We start from the raw sequence: 19,795 nt of genomic DNA, 5'->3' as shown, positions 1-19,795 counted from the left end.
TTATTTATAAGCGTGTTTTAAGTTGTTCCCACCGACTGTATTTTTTGGTAGCGCGCGTGTCATCAGTGCGTCATCTGCGAACGTCCGCGCTGGCTGTAAACGCGCGTAAATTTGTTTCGTACTCGAGTCTCTGTGGTGTTGTAACAAGTTGACATTTTTTTATATGATAGCGACAGGATACAGCTATGGACAGATATGTGCTAGTTGTTATAATCAACTTAGAGCCAAAGAAAGAGAGCTCTTTTAACGGTAAGCGGATCCCAGAAATACATATCAGAAGTATATTGCATTGGCTGTCTGTTGTTGATTTGACATCATAACGTTACTGGTTTTATTGTAGGGCTTGATGAAACAAAAAAAGTGTTCGATAACCTCAAGAACATTTCTAATTCGAATTTAACGCGCATTCCTCCCTTTCCAGGTAGGTTTGTTCATTATTTATTTGTCTCTCGTTTTCCTTAAGTTTTGGTGTCAGGTTTGACTTTTTGTTTGTTTAAATCTGTGTAGCTTGCTCTTTGAGTGGTAGTCCTGGCCCACAGAGATGGTACTTTGCCATTCAAGCCAGTTATGGTACAACACAGGTAATGAACATATTTGTGCACTTGGTAATGCAAATGACTTAAACTGGGTCTGACAAACAGGTTATAAACAGAGCTGGGTAGATTACTTACAAATGGTAACCATTACTGATTCCAGATTATGTGACAAAATTTGTAGTCAGTAGCATAATCTGATTACAAACTGTTCGTAAAGTAACTTCACAAGGTGTGTGATTTTAATGAAAAACTAACAATTCATAAGAAAATTAAAATATTAAACTTATTTTAAAACAAAGTCCCTTTCAAGGAAAGCCTTTTTTCTCAGCTGCCATATTTGCAATGCCTCCAGGCAGCTCATACAAGACCAAGTCCTATGATGGATGAGGGGAATCCTGAATCCTGAAACCTAAAATCCTGCTTGCTGAGCTCACAATTATGCCAAATAGAATAGAAATCTAAAAGTAATTGCCCTGTAAATGTTGTTTCTTATGCTCAAGTAGCATTTGAAAACCTTACGTTTCAGGCTAGACCAGTCGATGCAAACAATTGCATTACATGTAGAAAAAGAAATAATGCAAATATTTGTGTTTTAAAACAGCAAAGATGCAAATATACTTTGTTAAAAAACATACAAAGTGATAATTAAAATAAAAATATGTTCAACAGTTGATGCAATGCTGAAACCTTTCTTATGCCTGAAATGAATTTATAAATCCAGTGGTCTAATGCTTTGTCGCCACCTGACTTATGATTTGTTCTGTGGACATTCACACACAGACTAGATTTTCTGAATAAATGTAATTGGTAGGCTGTTTTAAAAATTTAAAAGATGAAAAAGAGAAATTAGGGACAATCAATATATTCTGAATAATTTATTGGATATTATAGAATACTATGTACTCATGTAGTTCATAAAAATTATCTGCAGTCTGATTATGAGAATTTTAAAATGTAAGTTACTCTAACTATAAGTGCTGAATTTTTTAGAATCTTGTTTCATACTCCAGATTACATGTAATCACTTACTACCCAGCTCTGGTTATAAAGTACTATTGTACATTAGTTCAGTGCTAGGGGACTGTGGAAAATATGGAAAATGTTTAAAAAGCAATAAATTATTAATAAATAACTACACTTAATATGTACATCCAAAATATATTTTAAAAAGTAAAGTGATGGACAGTACGAAATTAGACAAAAATAAATACAATTTATATTGTAATAAATTCATTTGTGTGAAAGTATGAAAACCATAAAAGTTATATTCAAAATAAAAATATTTAATAAATAAATAATAGAAATCTTAATTATTGAGTCAGTACTACAATGAGCAGGGAAAACATTTTAACCTAATAGAAGTAAATATTTTAAAATTTAGTATATATGAAACAATTTAAATGAGTAGAAAATTAGAAAAACACGCGCACACACACACACTCTCTCTCTCTTTACTGTGTATTTGCAGTGGTGCAGCTCAGAGTGGGAGGAGCTGTGTTCCCAGAGAAGTGACAGTGAGGAATCAGAGCCATCTGCTTTAGACACCTGCATCGCTGCCCTTCAGGAGCAAGAGGAACAGAGCGTGCTCACAGAGAACCCATCCCACGCAGAGTGAGAGATAGTGATTGATACTGTCATCCCATACTATCTCAAACTGAAGAAACTTATTGGACCAAAGAATGAATCATGTTTCAGTGAGATAGTTGATTATTGCTATGTTTATTTACACTTACTGTGTTTATTTTTTTATAAATTCACGATAGACTGTTTGAAGAGGCTGCTGAAGGTCTTCATCATTTAGCAGACAAGCTTCCTCCACCAGGTACTTTTTTATTATATTAAATCGTATTGGGCATTGTAAAGTTATCATAATAATATTTTCTTTATTTTGTTTTACTGCTAACAACGTTATAGCGTTACTGCTTTTTTATTGTATTAATGCAATGTTTGTTTTTGATTGTAGGGAAGTCTTTGCTCGATGTGATTGTTCTGTGTGTGGATGAGGAGGCGGGGTTGAAGGATATGTTGCCTATGATTGGCTCTTTGAAGCACATGAAGGCATGGCATTCAGCTCAGATGATCATGGTCACTGAACACAATGCAGGGTAAAATTCTCCAGTAATAATATCACAGTTCTTGAGATAATAGACCTGTCTTTTCTATTCATGAGCTCTCCTATGCCTAACTGCCCTGTTTCTCTTGTTTCTGCACTGTAAAGGTGGCGGAAAGCAGCCACGTACCTAGATGCCCGCTTATATTCTCTATCAATGATTGATGGCTGTGTGGATGGAAAAGAGAGCTGGAGAGGTGGACTTCATATTAGAGAGAAAAAGGTCATTACAGAATTGCAAAAATACTGTTTTAAAGAGGCTCTTGTTGTTTGCCATTGGTTGGACAAACAAATAGTCCCACCTCAAACGTACCAATCAGTTAACTATAAAACTATTACAATTGTTTTAATTTTTATTTAAAATGAGATGCAAACCTCAACTACAATAGTAGTACCACACACACACACACACAAATACATACATGGATAATTGACTTAGCAATTCAATCTGTCTTATGGTGTGACGTCAAAAAAAAAAAAAGTAACATTGAAGATAAATCTCTCATGCTATTTGTAACTATACATATGATTTCTCACTTTATCTGTATGTTGTTTTTCTACATTTTCTCACACCATAGGACAATTTTTAACTGTCAACTACCCCTAAATATATATACATACATACATACATACACACACACACACACACAGTAACTGTAGACTTTCTTCTGTCCAGCAGAGGGCAAACACTTACAAGAAATGATGTATGAGCAAACAATATCTCTTACTGGTTTATGAAACTGTAAAAACAAAAATGGAAAGACTTAGTAAGCATGTAGATTTAAAGAAAATCATTTGATTCAGGTAAATTTTAGGTAGGGAAATTTAATGTCTTAGCAGGAAGAGAGCTTTATACAGAAAATGTGCTTTTGGTTAAGGAGAGATAGCAGGACCAGTAAAGGTTCTGATTCTTCTTGGTTAAAAGGAAATGAACAGCATTAATACAGGTAATGAGCATGATGCTGATACAGAGATCATTGATGTTAAAGGGTTTGGATTTCAAGTTCACTCAGTTCATGTCATGCTACGCAGAGAGTCTATCAGTGTTACTGTGAGAACTACAATCTCCATTGTCATGTTTTTTGGAAAATTGTTTGATTTAGAAATGAAGAATTTAACTATTTAGGCTTGAGCATAAATTAGTTCCTGTCACTCTTGAGTTGTAGAAACAGAACAAGTATCGCCGTGAAGTATGAACCCTTCTGAATGACACGTGTAAATCTCTCTTCAGCTCATTCTGAATAGCTTTCTTATGTCATTTTCAGTTTGTCTCTGAGCTGAAGTTTGAAGGTTTTTGTTTGAGAGCTCAGAGGAGAAATCGCTTGAGTGATGCACTATATCCTGACACAGACCCACAATGCCACACTGATCATAAACTACAGCATGAGGTGAGCGGATTCAACCCATTCTTACCATTCTTACAATTTCTGATTATTCTGATTATTATTTTTAATAAACTAAATTGTTTGCATTCATTTGACGCTGAAAGACTTCAATTTCTCCTCCAGAAATCTGTTCATAATATTCCTTATTTAATTTTTAAGGGTTTTTTTTTGTGTGTGTTTTTATTACATTACTAGTGCTGGGGTTTTGTTCACATCGTGAAAGTGTATTATTGAATTTATTACAAATGATGTCAACTAAATTTGTGACACTTCATGTAGCACATTTAGAGTCATGAGCGTTTCTTACTGGGAGAAATGGGAATGAGATCTCATACGAAGCTTTTAATATTAATATCAAACAATCCTGCTGAAAATTGTTTCACACGATGACTAAAATTATCCAGTGCATTTGTGGCCCTATAAAAGAGGCCACTCAAAAAAAAAAATTATTGCCTGTTTCTTGCTCTCTCTGCATCTCTGTCGTTCTGTCATAAAAGTGAAAGTGTGGAATGTAATCGTAATGAGTTTTCGGCCCTAGATTAATCACAGTAGCGGTAGTGGAGACTTCAGCCCCTCCAGCGGAGCCGATTGCACCCCGCAGTCTGTTTACACAGGACTCGTGCCGTACATTCACTGCCTCTGTGCTGATTAGTACCATTAACTCTTTTTTCTTTTATGCCTGCAGTACTTATGAAATTTATTATTGTCATGGGCACTGCAATCAATGTGAAAATGCTTTTCTCCTCTGTATCGGAGTGAGTAAGGCATTACCTCCCATCTGCCACAATGACTGTATGTCTTTGATGAGAGATGACAGCACTTACATTCAAACGTTCATTCAGAGCTCTTTCAGCAATTCATTACAAAAGCTATCGCTAATGCGAAGGTATGGTAATATTGTAATTCTACATCATGGTAACCTTGGAAGTTTATTTAAAACAAACATCACTTAGTTTAATCTTTTGCCATGCAATGCGAAGACATTCACACTTTTTTTTTTTTTTTTTAAGTGTGTATGAATACTTTTGGCGGCCTTGTTTTTTGGATCTAGAGAATTTTAATATTGTCTAAGTTGTAATGCTCTTATAGAAATAGTTCAGTTACTTGTTTGAGATCTATTTATTGTTTGAAAATCACTGGTCAGTACCTTGATTCTCTGATATACACTTACATTATTTGATTTGACAGACCCAGTTATCTAATTGTTAACATGATATTATCATCTTTCTTTCCGTCCCGTAACTCTCAGGGATTTGCAGCAGTATTTTAAAGACTACTTAAAATAAGACTTTGAACTAATTTCACCATGTTGCATCGTACTCATCTTTTCTGTGAGCCCAGAACTACTGAATAATGGAGCAGATCTCTTCAGATTGACTTCCTCTTTCTCTGCTCGCCTTCTCTTGTATAGAAGCTGAAAGAGCTGATAAAGAGTTAGAAATGTTGCCAGCTCCCTCTCAGCCTCTCATTTTCCAGCCCAAAAGCTCTGGTTTAGTCCTGTCTGAGCACAAAGCTGATTTTGTTTCAACACTCAGGGGCACAAGCACCCAGCGGCCCCAAAACAGCTTTAACTGTTACTCTCCTAATGGCAAATAAACCATAAAGGGCCGTTTTTATTTCTTTTCATTAGCCAGCTGCTGTCACAGCCAGTAACACTTTAATCTGTTGGTCACATAACCCTTTGCTTGGTTTAAACTGCTTGGTCCTCTAATGTTTTTCTTTGGTCCTTTTTCTCCCTTTCTGCTTTTGCCTTGTTTTGAATAATGCATTACTGACTTGACAGAACCTACAGTCATTAGCACAGGATGCCTGTGTGTTAGGTTAGTTCCTTACAGTGACAACTTTCAAAGACACAAATGGTTAATGTTTTATGGTTAATATTTTATGACCCTGGTAAACATGCTTGGTTTTGTGTGTTTTAGGTATTTCAGTGTTACCAGCCTGTGTTGGAACTGATTCAGCTGGTCAGAGTCAAAGATCTCCCCATTCTTCTCCATTCCAGTGCAAAGTTTGAACTGTATCTTTCCCAAAAGACATATTGGTCATTTCCATGTTTATGGATGTTTATTGTAAATGTACATAAAGCAGAGATGTTGGTAGCACTTTATTTTACAATCCTGTTCCTCCTATAGATACAATGGGCTTATTGTAGTAATTACAATTACTAGGTAATAACTAGGTACTAACTTTTTTTTTATTATTAGAGGTAGTGTCTGTAGATGGTTCTGCACAATTCATTTCCCTTTTTTGCCGTATATGGAAGAATCTGGTTGATGTTCTGAAAGCTTTAAAAATTAATGAGGCATAATCCGTTTTACATTTATGCATTTGTCAGATGCTTTTATCTGAAGAAACTTCTAAAGTTTAGGGTTAGTAATATAATGTGAGGTTGCAGTTTATAAAAAGTGACCATAACACCATTAATAATCTTACAAAAGATTACTATTTCAAATAAGTGCTTTATATTCATGAAAGTATCTCTGAAAAGGATAGTAAGAAATGTTTCTTGAAATCTATTAAAGTAGGAAAGTTTTTCAAGTTGTAATCATATTTTACAATATTATTGTTTTTATGGTATTTTTAATTACATTATTTTAACCTTGGTGAGCAACAGAAAACATAAAAACACTGACCAACTCAAAAATTTTGAATGGTAGTGTATATAAATGTTTAAAAAAAGTTAACCATTTACTAACTGTACCAGGTTTCTCTCAATGTCACGAGAGCTAATGATTTTTGAGATGGCATGGTCCTCATGACTGTTTATACTATAAACTGCACTGTAATTTCCCTCTTTGTATTGTTTCACACCTTGACATTCATCTACAGTGGTTTGACCTCTAAATCTGTCAAAGCCAAGCTACTCTTGGACCAACTGTGCACATTGCGTGGAGAGGTAAGGCCACCTCCAACATGATCATCACCAATTATTGTCTTCCAGGCCAGATATATATACCCTTCCAACTCAGATTCGGCCAAATCTGTCAAAGTCCTCTGAGACGGATAGTTGGAAATTGATAACTTGCATTCAGCAACTTATTTCCCAGAGCTGGAACACTGAGGCGACAAAAGACAAAAAGTGTTTCCTGTTGCAGGTGGGAGCTTTGTTTTCTCTGTCCTGTGTGATAAGCTCGGAGACTTTCCCAGCGGCCTCCCAGCTCAGCTCCTGCAAATGGAGAGACTTCATGTCCAAACGCCCCAAGGACATACCTGGTATGAGCAGCGTTAAAAAACAGCTAGTTAATGTGTATAATTGCACCATGCTCGTTCCCAATGTGCCGCCCAGCACTCGCGTCACACGTTGTAAAATTATACGCTGACATTCATGTGCTGAAGTTGCCTACTTTTATTTCTGTGTGTTTGCTAGCGTACTATTAACTCTTCATCCCTGCAGTGCCTGAGGTGGAGGTAAAAGGTGAAAGAGGCCGCTACCTCTTCTTGGTACAGGGGGCGGAGTCAGGAGGCTGCACGGCCCAACTGATACACACGGCCAGTCAGATCAATGGAGCCGCTGCCCTGGCAACGCTCAATGCCCTCATCAGGGAAAAAGTTCCGCCTTCTTCAGGTATGATCACCATTCATTTAAACGCACAGTCGATGGCAGCATGAATATTCACAGATGCAACAGTATGCCCAGAGCTGGATATTTGAGCATAGTCATAAATCAATGTGTACTGTTGGATTGAGAGGACTAATACAGTTCTTCTAAAGTAAGTTGGACCCTGTGGCATTCCAGAACCGCATTTATTAGAGTCAGATTAAACCCATACAACAGTCTCATCTATCACAGCAGTGGCTCAGGCCACCTGGATGTTGCCAAGTTGTCACTGAGGAGAAAATATGTTCCCCTAAGTCCAGAACTGCACAGTCCTAAGCTGTGCCTACGTTATAAGGGTAAATGCTTCAAACCCTTTCTTTGTCAAAGTAGCAACTGTGGACATTTAGCCTTGGACAAATATTCAAGTAAACAAACTCTGGAACATGACATGACAAGGGCATAGGACATGAATTTTTACTTTCAATGTATAATTTTCCTGTTTCTTTTCCCACTTTTCCTTTTTGCAGTATAATCAAATTAGAAAGAAACACAATTTTGGCTATTTCATGTAATATGTATCATTTCTTGACTTGCCATGTCTTCTCGTTGATTAGCATCTATTTGTTACTCATGTAATCAGGTGGTTTGTGGTTCGCTACTACTCTTAATACGTCTTCTTTGTAAAGCGAAAGTGGCTGTATTGAAGCTCACCGCTGGAGAGCTTTGTTACAGTAAATTACTGCTCTTGAGATCAGAGAATGCGTGGGTTTACTCTGGCTTCCGTGGAGCACAGAAAGTTGTGCCAGATCCATAACTCAACCTTGATAACTTAAGACACAAACAAGCGAGTGGTTGTTTATGTCGGTGCCCAATATGGCAACGATGGTTCAGCTTAGGTTCTAACAATGGACCAAAAAAAAAAGGCAAACAAGAGCTTTTCTGAGAAACCGCTTTATGTTGAGCTCTCCAGGATACCCCTCAGGTGTCTACTCTCTGAATGGATTCTGAAGAGATGCTTGGTACTTGGGAGTTTTCTGTAAGCAGCTTGCCACAAAACAAATTGGCATCACAGATTTTGCTTTTATATGTATTAGCATTTTAAGATTCTTAATACTACAAGTATTTTTATGGTTTAACAAACTATTTACAAATAATTTCAAAATTTTGCTAATATGTAATTATAGTCTGCCCCTGAAGGCTTTTAAGTTTTTAAATGACATTTTCAGGTCTGTGCTCGAATAGTGGGGCTGACAGTGTTGTGTTGTACTTTATCAATGCAAAATTATTACAAATTAAAAAGGATTCATGCCAATATTGTTCAGTTTTCTATGGCGTTTATAAACTTTTTTTTGAGTGCAGTGTATGTTCTAATACATTTGATATACTAATTTTATAGCAACAGTTTGGACAGGACCCTTTTCTATTCTAACGTGACAATGCCTCTGTGTAAAAGGCAAGGTAAAAAAAAAAATTATTGAGTCTGTGTGGAGGAACATGACTGGTCTGCATAAAGCCAACTCCTAATCCCAGCTCTGGTGTGACTTTAAATGCATATATTCACTATATGGACAAAAGTATTCTACACCCCCTTTTTATAGAACAGAAAAAGGCACTTCCGAAACTGTGGCAACAAAGATGGAAGCATAATTCATGTATTTAATTTAATTTTCAAAAGTTTTGGAAGTATCTAACATGACTGCACCCATATGTACAAACCATTGGTGTTTAGTGATGAGTTTTTTGCTCAAGGATTGCATTTAAAGTCACACACTGACCATTTCTTTTCTTTTTTTTTTTAACCTTGCCTTATACACAGAGGCAGTGTCACGTTAGAATATAAAAGGGTCCTGTCCAAACTGATGCTTTAAAATTAGATGCATAAAATTGCCTAGAATATCATTATATGCTTTAGCATTAAGATTTGTACTCGTGTACAAAAGTAGTTAAACCTGTTCATTGGAATGGGGTGACCCAATACTTTTGGCAATTTAGTATATTTGAAAATTAGTGCAAAAGGATAATAACACAGTAACTTTAATATAATTTTATTTATATATTTAATATTATTATATTTAAATATTTGCTTATTTATGTTTTGCTAAGAAATTATTAATGTTTTATTTTATGCTCAGGTTTTGTCCAGGACCTGGAAAGTACAAAAGGTTAAGGCAAATGTTGAATGCATTAAGAAAGGTGGAAGGAAAAAGAAATATTAAATGTGAACAAGTCATGACAGATCATAACAACTAGTTAAAGATATATTTAGTAAATAGAATTTTGATTAAACCAGCTGTGACTGATGAGCCAACAAGATACTCTGTAGATAGCTGCATGGGAATCTCTTTCTGCTTGCCTTCAGCAAATGTACATTTAAATATCATGTATCTTTTGATTGGCTGTGATTTTGTCGGGCCTTACAGCAATTTTGTATCCAGTGTGGACACGCAAATGCATTTCACTGGAAATTTTCTTGGTGGTTATGAAACCGTTAACATGCTTCTGTGGTTTTAAAGATTTCAACATGCATTGCATACTTAAACTCTCTTTCTTGAATTTGGTTGTACTTTTTGATCTTGCTGAAGTGTCAAAGGAAATAATAATGGCTTTTCAAATTAGTGCGCACGTAAGAGCATTAAAGTAACTAAAACAAAGCTTGTTAGAAAGAACAGTATTGCGGTTTTCAAATTATACGATTGGACGTTTTGGGCAGGCTTCTCTCGTGGTACTTAACACCTCTTGACTCGTTCTTCTGCGTTCTGAGACTCTCGTTCTCTTCTCTTGTCTCTCCACAGGGAGTAGCACTGCTGACTGGCTACGGTCCCTGCCGTGTCTCCGTGGAGAGCAGTTCTTGCAAAGGGAGAGAAGGCTGGCCAAGGTGCAGACTCTGGTCCTTAAGGAATGCTGCCGTAAGTGTTTCCCAGGCAACGGAAAATCTTTCACCAGGACCTCTAAGTATTCACACGCTGTGCTTCAGTCACCCCAGAGCAGCACATTTCTAATCATATTCCTCTGGTCACACGTTCTGAGTCTCACGTGGTGCTTTCTGAAAATTAAGATCTCTTTTGTGTGGTAAACAATAGAGCTTTTGTCAGACCCTCAACACCTACTGTGTTAACAACGGTTTACGATGCATGATAGACTACATGATTGATAGATTAATTGTGGCATGTCAGAGCACTGTTATTAGGCTTGTAGCTAATAAATTCAGGTTAGTTCCTAGGCTGTATCAGACGTTTGACACTTTTTCTTTGCAGAATTTGTACACGGAGGAAACCATATATTGGATATAAAGTTAGTACTGAAAATTTTACACTTTAATAACTTAAGGGACTTCTAGAGAGGATGTCGTGGTTTGAAAACACGATTAATTATACAGCTGTCTCAGATGCGTTTCATTAGTGTGCCTTACAGGAAATCTGAAAGTCAACATGAAGCAGACATATACAGCATGTTACGGTTTGGTTTGAAAGGGTAAGGTGATTAATGAGAGACATTTAATGATGCATCTGATGTGTGCCTAGGGCGACGAGAGGAGGCACAGAAGTCTGCTGCCATTCCCGTGAATGAACTGAAGGCTCTTCTGAATTTGGCCAGAGAGCAGTACCTTCAAATGCATGACTCCACACTGTCTAGAGCATCTGAACACAAGTTCCTGGAGAAGGAAAACCGGACTTCCTCTTCTAACACTAGTGGTAAGGAGCAGTTTGCTTTAGGCTTATATTATTTGTAACAAAACAAATAAAATGGATTGATAGAGATGATAATTATTAGATTATCATACATTAATAATATTACATGTCATATTGATTACTGCTCATGGTTACTATAATAAAATCTACTTTATACCAGTGCTTCTAGATTGGTTCTGCTTTATTATACAAATTCATATTATACTTGCGTTTCCGTGTAAACTGACCAAAACATTGAGAGATGACAGCTGCCCACATTAACCCTGCGTATCCTTGACCACCATACAAACAATAGCAATCATGCTCATTGTTGTACCCATAGATATAGATATCCCATTAGGCCATCCAGAGTACACAGACGCATTTGCCATCTAAACAATAATAGGAAATCTGCTATTGCACATATACATAGATGGATAGATATATGAATGCATATCTATGGTTTTACCTGCATGAATGGTCATGTGACATTTTTCAGTTGTGTTATGTGGATGGAGACAGTAAAAATGCCAGCCAGTGTAGACAAGAATCGTTTTCATTTTAAAACACACTAGTTTAAACAGTGCTTTAGTCCTTTATTCTTTCCCAAATTCTTTTTTTTTTTTAATTCCTTTTTTAGTTTGTTAAATTTCCACCTTAATACATAGAACAAACACTAGTCTAAATGTAGTATTTGTTATATATGGTATTTCCCCCAAAACCAAATGGCTAGTAAAAATGTACCATAGAGCTTCAGTAGAAACTCTTTTCTGCCTGTGTGAATAAAGATATGGGATCCTTAATTGACGCAGTATTCTTACTTAAGATGAACTTTTATTTGCTTTTTATTCACTCTTTCTAACCATTACATTTCTTCCAAAGATGTGAAACATTGTGCTCACACAGAATGGCCAGAGAGGAGTGCCCTACAAAACTATGAGAACCTACAGAGAGCCAGACAAAGATCCAGGTAAACCATCTGGTACCATATCGCCTTATCTGAAAACTCATTAGCATGTCTGGAGCCTTCAGTTGTTGTCTTTGTTGAGGGCTTAATGGATCTCAAAACAGTGGATCAGCTGGGAAAATAGCTGGTGCATTTGTTCAATGGCTGGACTAGTAAATTTGCAGTCGGTTACATAAATAAATTTCAGTGTCATCCACAGGTGCAGGCTGTTCAGCAGTGGTTCCTCTGAGAGTCTGATGGGGCCTAAAGATAGCCAGAGGGGAAGTTCTACACTGCTGGATGCCAGAGAGCTGCTCAAACACTTCACCCCTGATGGACTGCCTAGTGGGGAGCTACAGCCGCTGCCAGTGCTTAGAGGGTTGATCATACACACAGTGTCTGACATGATGTCTCTTAATGACTTTTCTTTCCCCCTAGCTTATTAAAACCACAATTCAAATCCCTCTAGACCAGGAGGGAGCACGTGTGTACATGGCAGAAAGTTTTAAAGCATTGTTCAAGTTTTTACAGATTTCTATTTTTAATTTTCTGCTTGCACTGGTCTTAAAGGGATTGCTCAGACCTGAGTTCTTTATTTATTCACCCTCACACTGTTTGAAAGTCTATATGGCTGAATACAGTTAGCAATTGAATAATTCAGTAAGTTAGCATTTCAATAATTCCAACATAAAACTTTTAATTAATAAATTTACTTTTTAAACAGACAAAGTTCATGTTTTAAAATGTGGTTAAAATAATAAATGATTGAAATTAAATGTAAAATTTTAATTCATGTTTGTAAAATGTTGTTAAAAATGGTTAATAAATCATCTTAGGCTTAAGTTTTATGCATTTGGAACAGCATAAGATGATTCATTCATTAATTTTTGGTGCCTCGATTGTGAATAATAAAATGGAGGTTAAGATGGAGATAAAGATAATATCAAATACAGTGAGGAAAAAAAACGGAATGTGACGATTTTCTACATAAGCTCTCTTCTACCAGTTAGACACTTTTTCTGGAAATACTCATATTTAATAATTCCTGAACTGAATGTCTCTAAATGCGGTTTGTGCTTTTGTTTGTGCAGTGAACATGCATTTCAGTTATCTCCTGACCTCACACCGAGGAAGGTGACTAAGCTGCCTTTCTCAAAAGCAGCCCAATCCCACTACCATGGAATAGAGTAAGTGTGTCTATATAAAACCCCCATCCATTTAACAATCTGTTCTCCCAAATTCCTCCATCTTCTCAAGCATTCTCTGGGTGTGCTTCAGGTTCTGTCTGGATGAGCGTAAGGCCCTTGAGCGAGACCGCGGCTTTGTGAAGCTGCAGTCTCGTCTAATAAGATATGAGACCCAGAGCACATGCTGTAAGGAGCCCTGCCCTGTGCCATTCGCCCTCAGTCCTGCACCCTCCCCAGCTGTGCTGTCTGAACCGGGCAGTGTGCCTGACGGTGAAGCTCTGCACAGCGAGATGTCCCGCCTCAAACGCCGCTCCCGCGAAGCAGACCTCCAGCCACACAAGAGGTGACAACACCACATGCACACTAATGATGAAGGGTCATATCATGGATTTTCTTACCTATAGATGGCCACATGTCTTCTTGGGATATTGTATTTTATATTTTTGCATCAGGTTGCAAAAGTTTGTTTATACACACACATACATGTGTATTTATTACTGAGGAATATATTCAATTTCTATATAAAGTATTTAGAGTGCATTAGTGCTGGAGAAAAATTAATTGTGATTTAATCATAACAAAAAAAGTATTTATATATAAACGCATATATTTAGAAAGTATTTACATGTATATATTTATATGAATAAAATGTAATATGTATAAATATATTTAAAATATAAACAAAATTATTTCTGAAATATTATTACATAAAAACTTATTTTGGATATTAAATATGCAAAAAATTGTATAAATAGACTATATGTGTATACAAAAAATATACACGGTACACACACACAGTATGCCAACATTAACTTTTTTTTTAAATGCGATTAACCTAATCAATGCAATATTTTTCTTTGTGATGGTTGCATTTAATCAAAAACATGGCTTGAAAAATTGATTCATAGTGTATTCTATCATTGTACAAATTTTGTACATTTATTGTACAAATATTGATGATAATATTTTTTATTATTAAGGGTGTTTAAAGCAGGTCTGTTGTAATGATATTCTGTTTGCCAGTATTTAAACGGGTCGAGCCATGATTACATGCCAGTTCTCAGAAAAGGGACATTCAATTAGACAGTCAAACTAATGTTTCTGCAGTTAGGTTCGTTTTCTGAAGCTGTAAGTTCATTGATTCTCCCTTGTGGCTCATTTTAGTTCTGCCTGCTCATCATTGCCTTCCTCTGGCCCTCCGTCCCTTCACTTTACATGCATTTGAATGCACCATACGTCACTCGCACCCAAATTGAATATAGATCTGTGCTTGATGGCTTTGTCAAAGGGTGAAATGAGCAATGAATGAAAATTACTGAGCAGCGCTGCAATGAATGTCACAGTCTTGCTATTTCCAGCATTTTTAGCTGAAATCACGTAGACCCCTCTCTAAATGCGCTTCACATATGGCAGTGATCAGATGTCTAATGTTTGGCCTTCTTTGCCGCCACAGAAGCCCAGCATGCATTAGATGATGTGTTGCCAGGACATCAGGTTATTGACTTTTTTTTTATTTATTTATTATTTTTTTTTTTTTATGCTGACCTACTGCAGAACTCCAGGGGCCACATTAATTTTAAGGCCTATCATCATCATCATCATCTCAGACTGAAATTACCACAGCGGTGTCACATCATCGGGAACTAAAAGCAGCACAAGCCTGGAAATTTATGTTCAAGGATAAAAAAAAAGTCCTGGGACTGAGCAGTTTCTTATTAAATGGGTTTAGAAGGAGAGTGCTGGAGCTGACATCTCCAGAAGAAAAAGAGGTAGAAGTGTGTGCTCCGGTGCTTAAGTAGGCCGTCGCATCAAGTCATTTTGATTAGAGTTTTGATGCGAGTTACAAAGTGAGATTGTGGGATTGATGATCTAGGAGAAGCAATATCTTACACCATCCACCTCATCCCTTTTAAAATCCCTTTGGCAGGTTCTGTAAATCAGAGAGCTCTGACTCTCTGGGTGCAGGTGGTACTCACCCAGCTGTGGGGGCTCTGCGGCAGCAAGCAGCCCAGTCCCGTTCCAGCTCAGGTCTGGCCAGACGTTCTGCTTCGGTTGCCGACCCGTCGACCGGTCAAAAACCCAGCCAGACGCAGACCGAGTCCCGCTCCCAGAAACACAACAGGGTAAGTGCTAGTAACGAGGCCCAGGACAATTAATATTTTCCCATTTACCGTTGAGATTTGGGGTAAAATCCGCTTCAGTGATGCGCAATATATATCGTGTCGCTGCTTTTATTTATAGAGAACGGAATGGAGAGTAGACAGAATGTGAAACAGGAGAGAAAAGGGGGGCAGAAATAGAAAGTTTTAAAAGATGGGTCACCCACAAAGCAGTCATGCTATATTACGGAGAGCTGGCCACAAGCCTATTGACTCTGATGTAAATAGGTCAGATTGGGGTATTTATTTGTTCATGCTTATTTTATTTTTTTTTATAACTAGATTATCTTGCTGTCTCATAATTTAGTTAAAAATGCTGTTTATTTTTACACTTATTTTATCGGGGGTTTCATTTTAGTTTTAGGCGAAATGAATAAATCCATAAAAAATGATTCAAATTGAATAGTTTAAAACATTAATTTATTGAAATGTAATATTGAATATATTTAAACAAAGCAAAACCTAAATATATTTTGATAATGTACCTAATCCTCCTTATAACATCACAATTTGACAAATTAATATAACGGTATGAACTATCGATTTAAGTGCTAAGAGAGACATAGACAAAAATAGTACAGCTTTGTCGAAAATTGGTTGCTAGGGACTACGGTCAAATATGAAGTTTAAAGGTCATTATTTCAAAATATCTAGCCACTGAATGCTGCATTTGACCAGTCAGAATCAAGTATTCCAGAGAGCAAAACAGCTCTCCACCCATTCAAACCCTTAAACCCTTTGCTTTATTCAGTGAATTCACTACCATTCATCAGCAAATGTCAGGTCTTTATGTGAGGTCTGCGAGAGCAGTAGTTACGTGATTGTGCATCGTTCTCATCCGTTGTTTCTGCTTCAGATGCTGAGGGAGGTGGTTGCTAAGACGCTCAATAAACACGGGATCAGCAGCGAGCACAAGTGCTTTGAAGCCTGTAGTCAAAGACTGTTTGACATATCAAAGTTTTATCTGAAGGTGGGTACGAATCATTCTGCCTCTTTCCCTCGCACCCTGCTGTCCTGCCTTTAGGACATCTTTGAAGCGCTCAAAATATGCTGCGTAAACGCTGCCGATTGATGTTATCTACATCATTTATCCATGACAGGGGAGCAAAAACTTAGTTCAAGAAACTTGTTTCAATTCGCTTTGTTCCTAAAGCATTCAGTGAGGGGAAAAAAAAAACCTCTTTTGTAGCATCTTAGTATTTTTCCCTGAAATTGATTTATGCGTACCGGAATCATTCATCATTTACTCAGTGTATACAGGCCGTCTCTGCTAGAGTACCTTTAAGACCTCTCTATATAAATAGCCTGTTATGTTAGGCTAGCCTTCATTTACCGGCGCAGTTCTTAATGTTGTTCGTCAGGACAGGTCAAGGCAGTTGATACTGCACTGACATTGATATTCTGTGTAAACTTGGGAGGCTAATATCTCATGGTTGTGTGACGTTTTGTATAAATAAGTGTTGGCAACCTTTAAAGGGATACTTCACCCGAAAATAAAACATTTGCCATTAGTTACTCCCCCTCATTTCATTCTGAACTGAAGGTTTTCGTTCATCTTCGAAACCCAAATTAAGATGAAAATCCATGTGCTTTCTGATATTAACACAACTGAAACATTCAAGGCTCGGAAAAGTGGTAAGAACATTATTAAAATATTACATGTGACATCAGTGTCAACCGTCTACCACCGTCTACTACCTTCCTGGACCTTGAATACAGGTAGAATGTGGTCAGAAAGCTCTCGGATTTTAGCAAAAGTATAATATGTGTTCTGAAGATGAAGTCTTATGGGTTTGGAGAGACGTGAGTAATTAATGACACAATTTTCATTTTTGAATGAACTATCCCTTTAGATGTAATTTTTCATGAATACATTAACTTGAGCTTAAGTTAATACAAGTTCATTTGTTTTTATTCCGATAAAATTATACATGCATCCATATTTTTGCTTAAATTTAATTTTCATAATAGTATGCTAGTCAAACTCAAAACACATTTATATATATATATATAATTGTAGTAGAGCATAAAGGTCAGTAAGTTTTATCCCCCAGTGTTATTTAAAAAATTTATTCTTTTTGAATATTTTTTAAGTGTTATTTATACTTGTGATGGCAAAGCTGACTTTTCAGCAGCCATCTTCAATCTTCATTATTACATAATCCTTCGTTAGTCTTTCTAATATGCTGATTTATTAGTATTAAGTTCCTCTGCCTAATATTTTATAGAAACCATGATTTTACAAGCTTCATTTAATAATCTGAATAAAAGTATTTATTTCTTTAAAAAGAAATACTGTCCTCAAACCTATGAATGATAGTATAAGTATGCATGAATGCAATAAAGCATGAGCGACCTGGATTTGTTCTACAACAGGATCTGAAAACCTCACGTGGCCTTCATGAGGAAATGAAGAAAGCAGCCAGTAACAATGCCAAACAGGTAAAGCACGCGCTTCAGTTTATCAACTTGGGTCCTCTCAGAAAAGATTACAACTCTTGTTTTGAGTTATTTTTGTAAGATGCCTTCAAAATTGATACTCTAAAATGTGTTTTATACATCCGCTGTTTTCATCTACAGGTAATTGATTGGGTTGTGGAGAAATCATCTAAAAGATGACTTTTAGCTGGAAACATTGCAGGTAAATCTGCAATAGGACACCGTCATTAGAACGAACATCATGATGCTACGAAGTGAAAAAAAATGCTTTAGAACCTCTCAGCATTAATTATTGTTTGTACATATTTCTTTATTGTTTTTTTTTTAATGTTTGTGATAATCATTTTAATGTATTAAAAATGTGGTTTTTAACCGAGTGTCTGACTGCCAAACAGCCAAATCCGGCCTCATGTTTTCTGAGAAACGCTGTTTTGCATCATGAAAATCAGTCAGAGGGTGTTTCTGCCCAGATCGTATTTCAGCAATCAGTTCGCTCAAATCACCACTCGAGCGTGAAACAAGGAACACATGAGCGTCTCAACTCTGTTTTTCCAAAACCACCTCATTCTCTTTTTGATTACCTCATCTTTCCTTTCTCGTTGGTCACACACAAGCTATCGGTTTTGCACTAAAGATTACCCAAGGTCACTTTGGGCTGAGGTCACGAAGAGTAACCGCTCCATGGTACTCCCTGCCCAGAGAAGGTTGAGGGTGTATCGTTTGGCAGAGTTGCCGGACACATTCCAGTCCCACACAGGGCCATTGTTCTTGCTCCTGGGTGCCCAGAGGGGTGATGGGAAAGGAGGAAGGGGGCTGCACATTACATTGGCAACCCTGAGAGCCCTCGAAGGCAATATGCAATCTGAACTCACTCGTTGCTTATCACCGTAGCTGCTCTAGTTCGTGTGGTGAAACTCAGTGTTACGACAGCGAATGAAACAGATGTTTTTAGTTTATTGATACATTATGATACTCCATTTTTCGCAAGCTGAATCAGTATTTTGATCTGCATGGGTGAACTATATTGGCCTTGTTTTCAGACTCTTTTCTACAGCGTAAGCATCTCACTTTGTTCTCCATGCTGACGTTTTGATATTAATGGGTTCACAGCACGAAGAATCAAAATTTCCTTGAACTTTTCAGAAGAGTTCATTGTACTGTGAAAATATGCTGTCATTTTCAGAACTTGAAACTTTGTCCCCAGTGAACATTTATTGAAACTTAAGCTGAAAATGAAGAAGTGTGAATAACATTATTCCTGAAGAATCAGTTAAACCATGTGTAGCAGCTGCATATCCTGTATGATTTCCTTGTGGGAAAAAAACAAAGGTTCACTCAATTTTCATAATTATCCTCATGTTGTTCCAAACCTGTATTACATTTACTTTGTTCTGCTGAATACAAGACATTTTAAATGTTGTTGTTGTTGTTGTTATGAAACTCAGCGGTGTTTTTGCATAAGCAGAAGTTCTGTAATCCATGGCAGCTTTCATTGGCCAAGGTCCTCCCATGAGGCTGTTTGACCGACGTGTCAAACCACCAATCATATTTCGTTTCGTTCAGCGCAATGTTTCGTGGTGTGGAAATGAGGTGCTCAGTTTTGATAGTGACGCGTGTAATCTCAAAGTGAACGATTGCTTTCATTTCGAAAACGGATTCTCAGGTCCGTGACTCCTGGACCTGCCATGTGTGTGCTGGAATGTGGCAGGGACGGTTTCACAGATGAGACAAAGGCTGCGCCACAGGGGCCCTGCTGTCCCCAAATCCATAACCCCTACAATGGAGCAGTGCTCTGGGAACGCGCGGTGCCTGACAATGGACACTAAT

The 19,795-nt window shown here is 37.1% G+C and overlaps 1 protein-coding gene across 2 annotated transcripts; it reads left to right on the top strand.

Annotated features, from left to right (window-relative positions):
* The first annotated feature begins 53 nt into the window (after nt 1-53).
* LOC122361014 (MDM2 binding protein) lies at nt 54-19,387 on the top strand. 2 transcript variants are annotated; one of them, XM_043261936.1, is made up of 22 exons: nt 54-249; nt 341-421; nt 508-581; nt 2,005-2,147; nt 2,300-2,358; nt 2,500-2,641; nt 2,755-2,869; nt 3,912-4,034; nt 5,954-6,048; nt 6,861-6,927; nt 7,127-7,244; nt 7,426-7,596; nt 10,362-10,475; nt 11,091-11,261; nt 12,120-12,207; nt 12,404-12,562; nt 13,275-13,370; nt 13,462-13,713; nt 15,298-15,493; nt 16,386-16,499; nt 17,906-17,971; nt 18,110-19,387. In XM_043261936.1, exons 1-22 carry the CDS (start codon nt 186-188, stop codon nt 18,146-18,148), a joined length of 2,547 nt encoding a protein of 848 aa, XP_043117871.1. In that variant the 5' UTR covers nt 54-185; the 3' UTR covers nt 18,149-19,387. The 2 variants fall into 2 exon arrangements, with proteins under 2 accessions (XP_043117871.1, XP_043117870.1); XM_043261935.1 differs by having other exon boundaries at nt 12,392-12,562.
* The last annotated feature ends 408 nt before the right edge of the window (nt 19,388-19,795 follow it).

The sequence above is a fragment of the Puntigrus tetrazona genome, chromosome 16, assembly GCF_018831695.1.
Source record: "Puntigrus tetrazona isolate hp1 chromosome 16, ASM1883169v1, whole genome shotgun sequence".
In the NCBI taxonomy this organism is placed as follows: domain Eukaryota; kingdom Metazoa; phylum Chordata; class Actinopteri; order Cypriniformes; family Cyprinidae; genus Puntigrus; species Puntigrus tetrazona.
The sequence above is the reverse complement of the archived record's forward strand: the minus strand, read 5'-3'. Positions and strand labels throughout refer to the sequence as shown.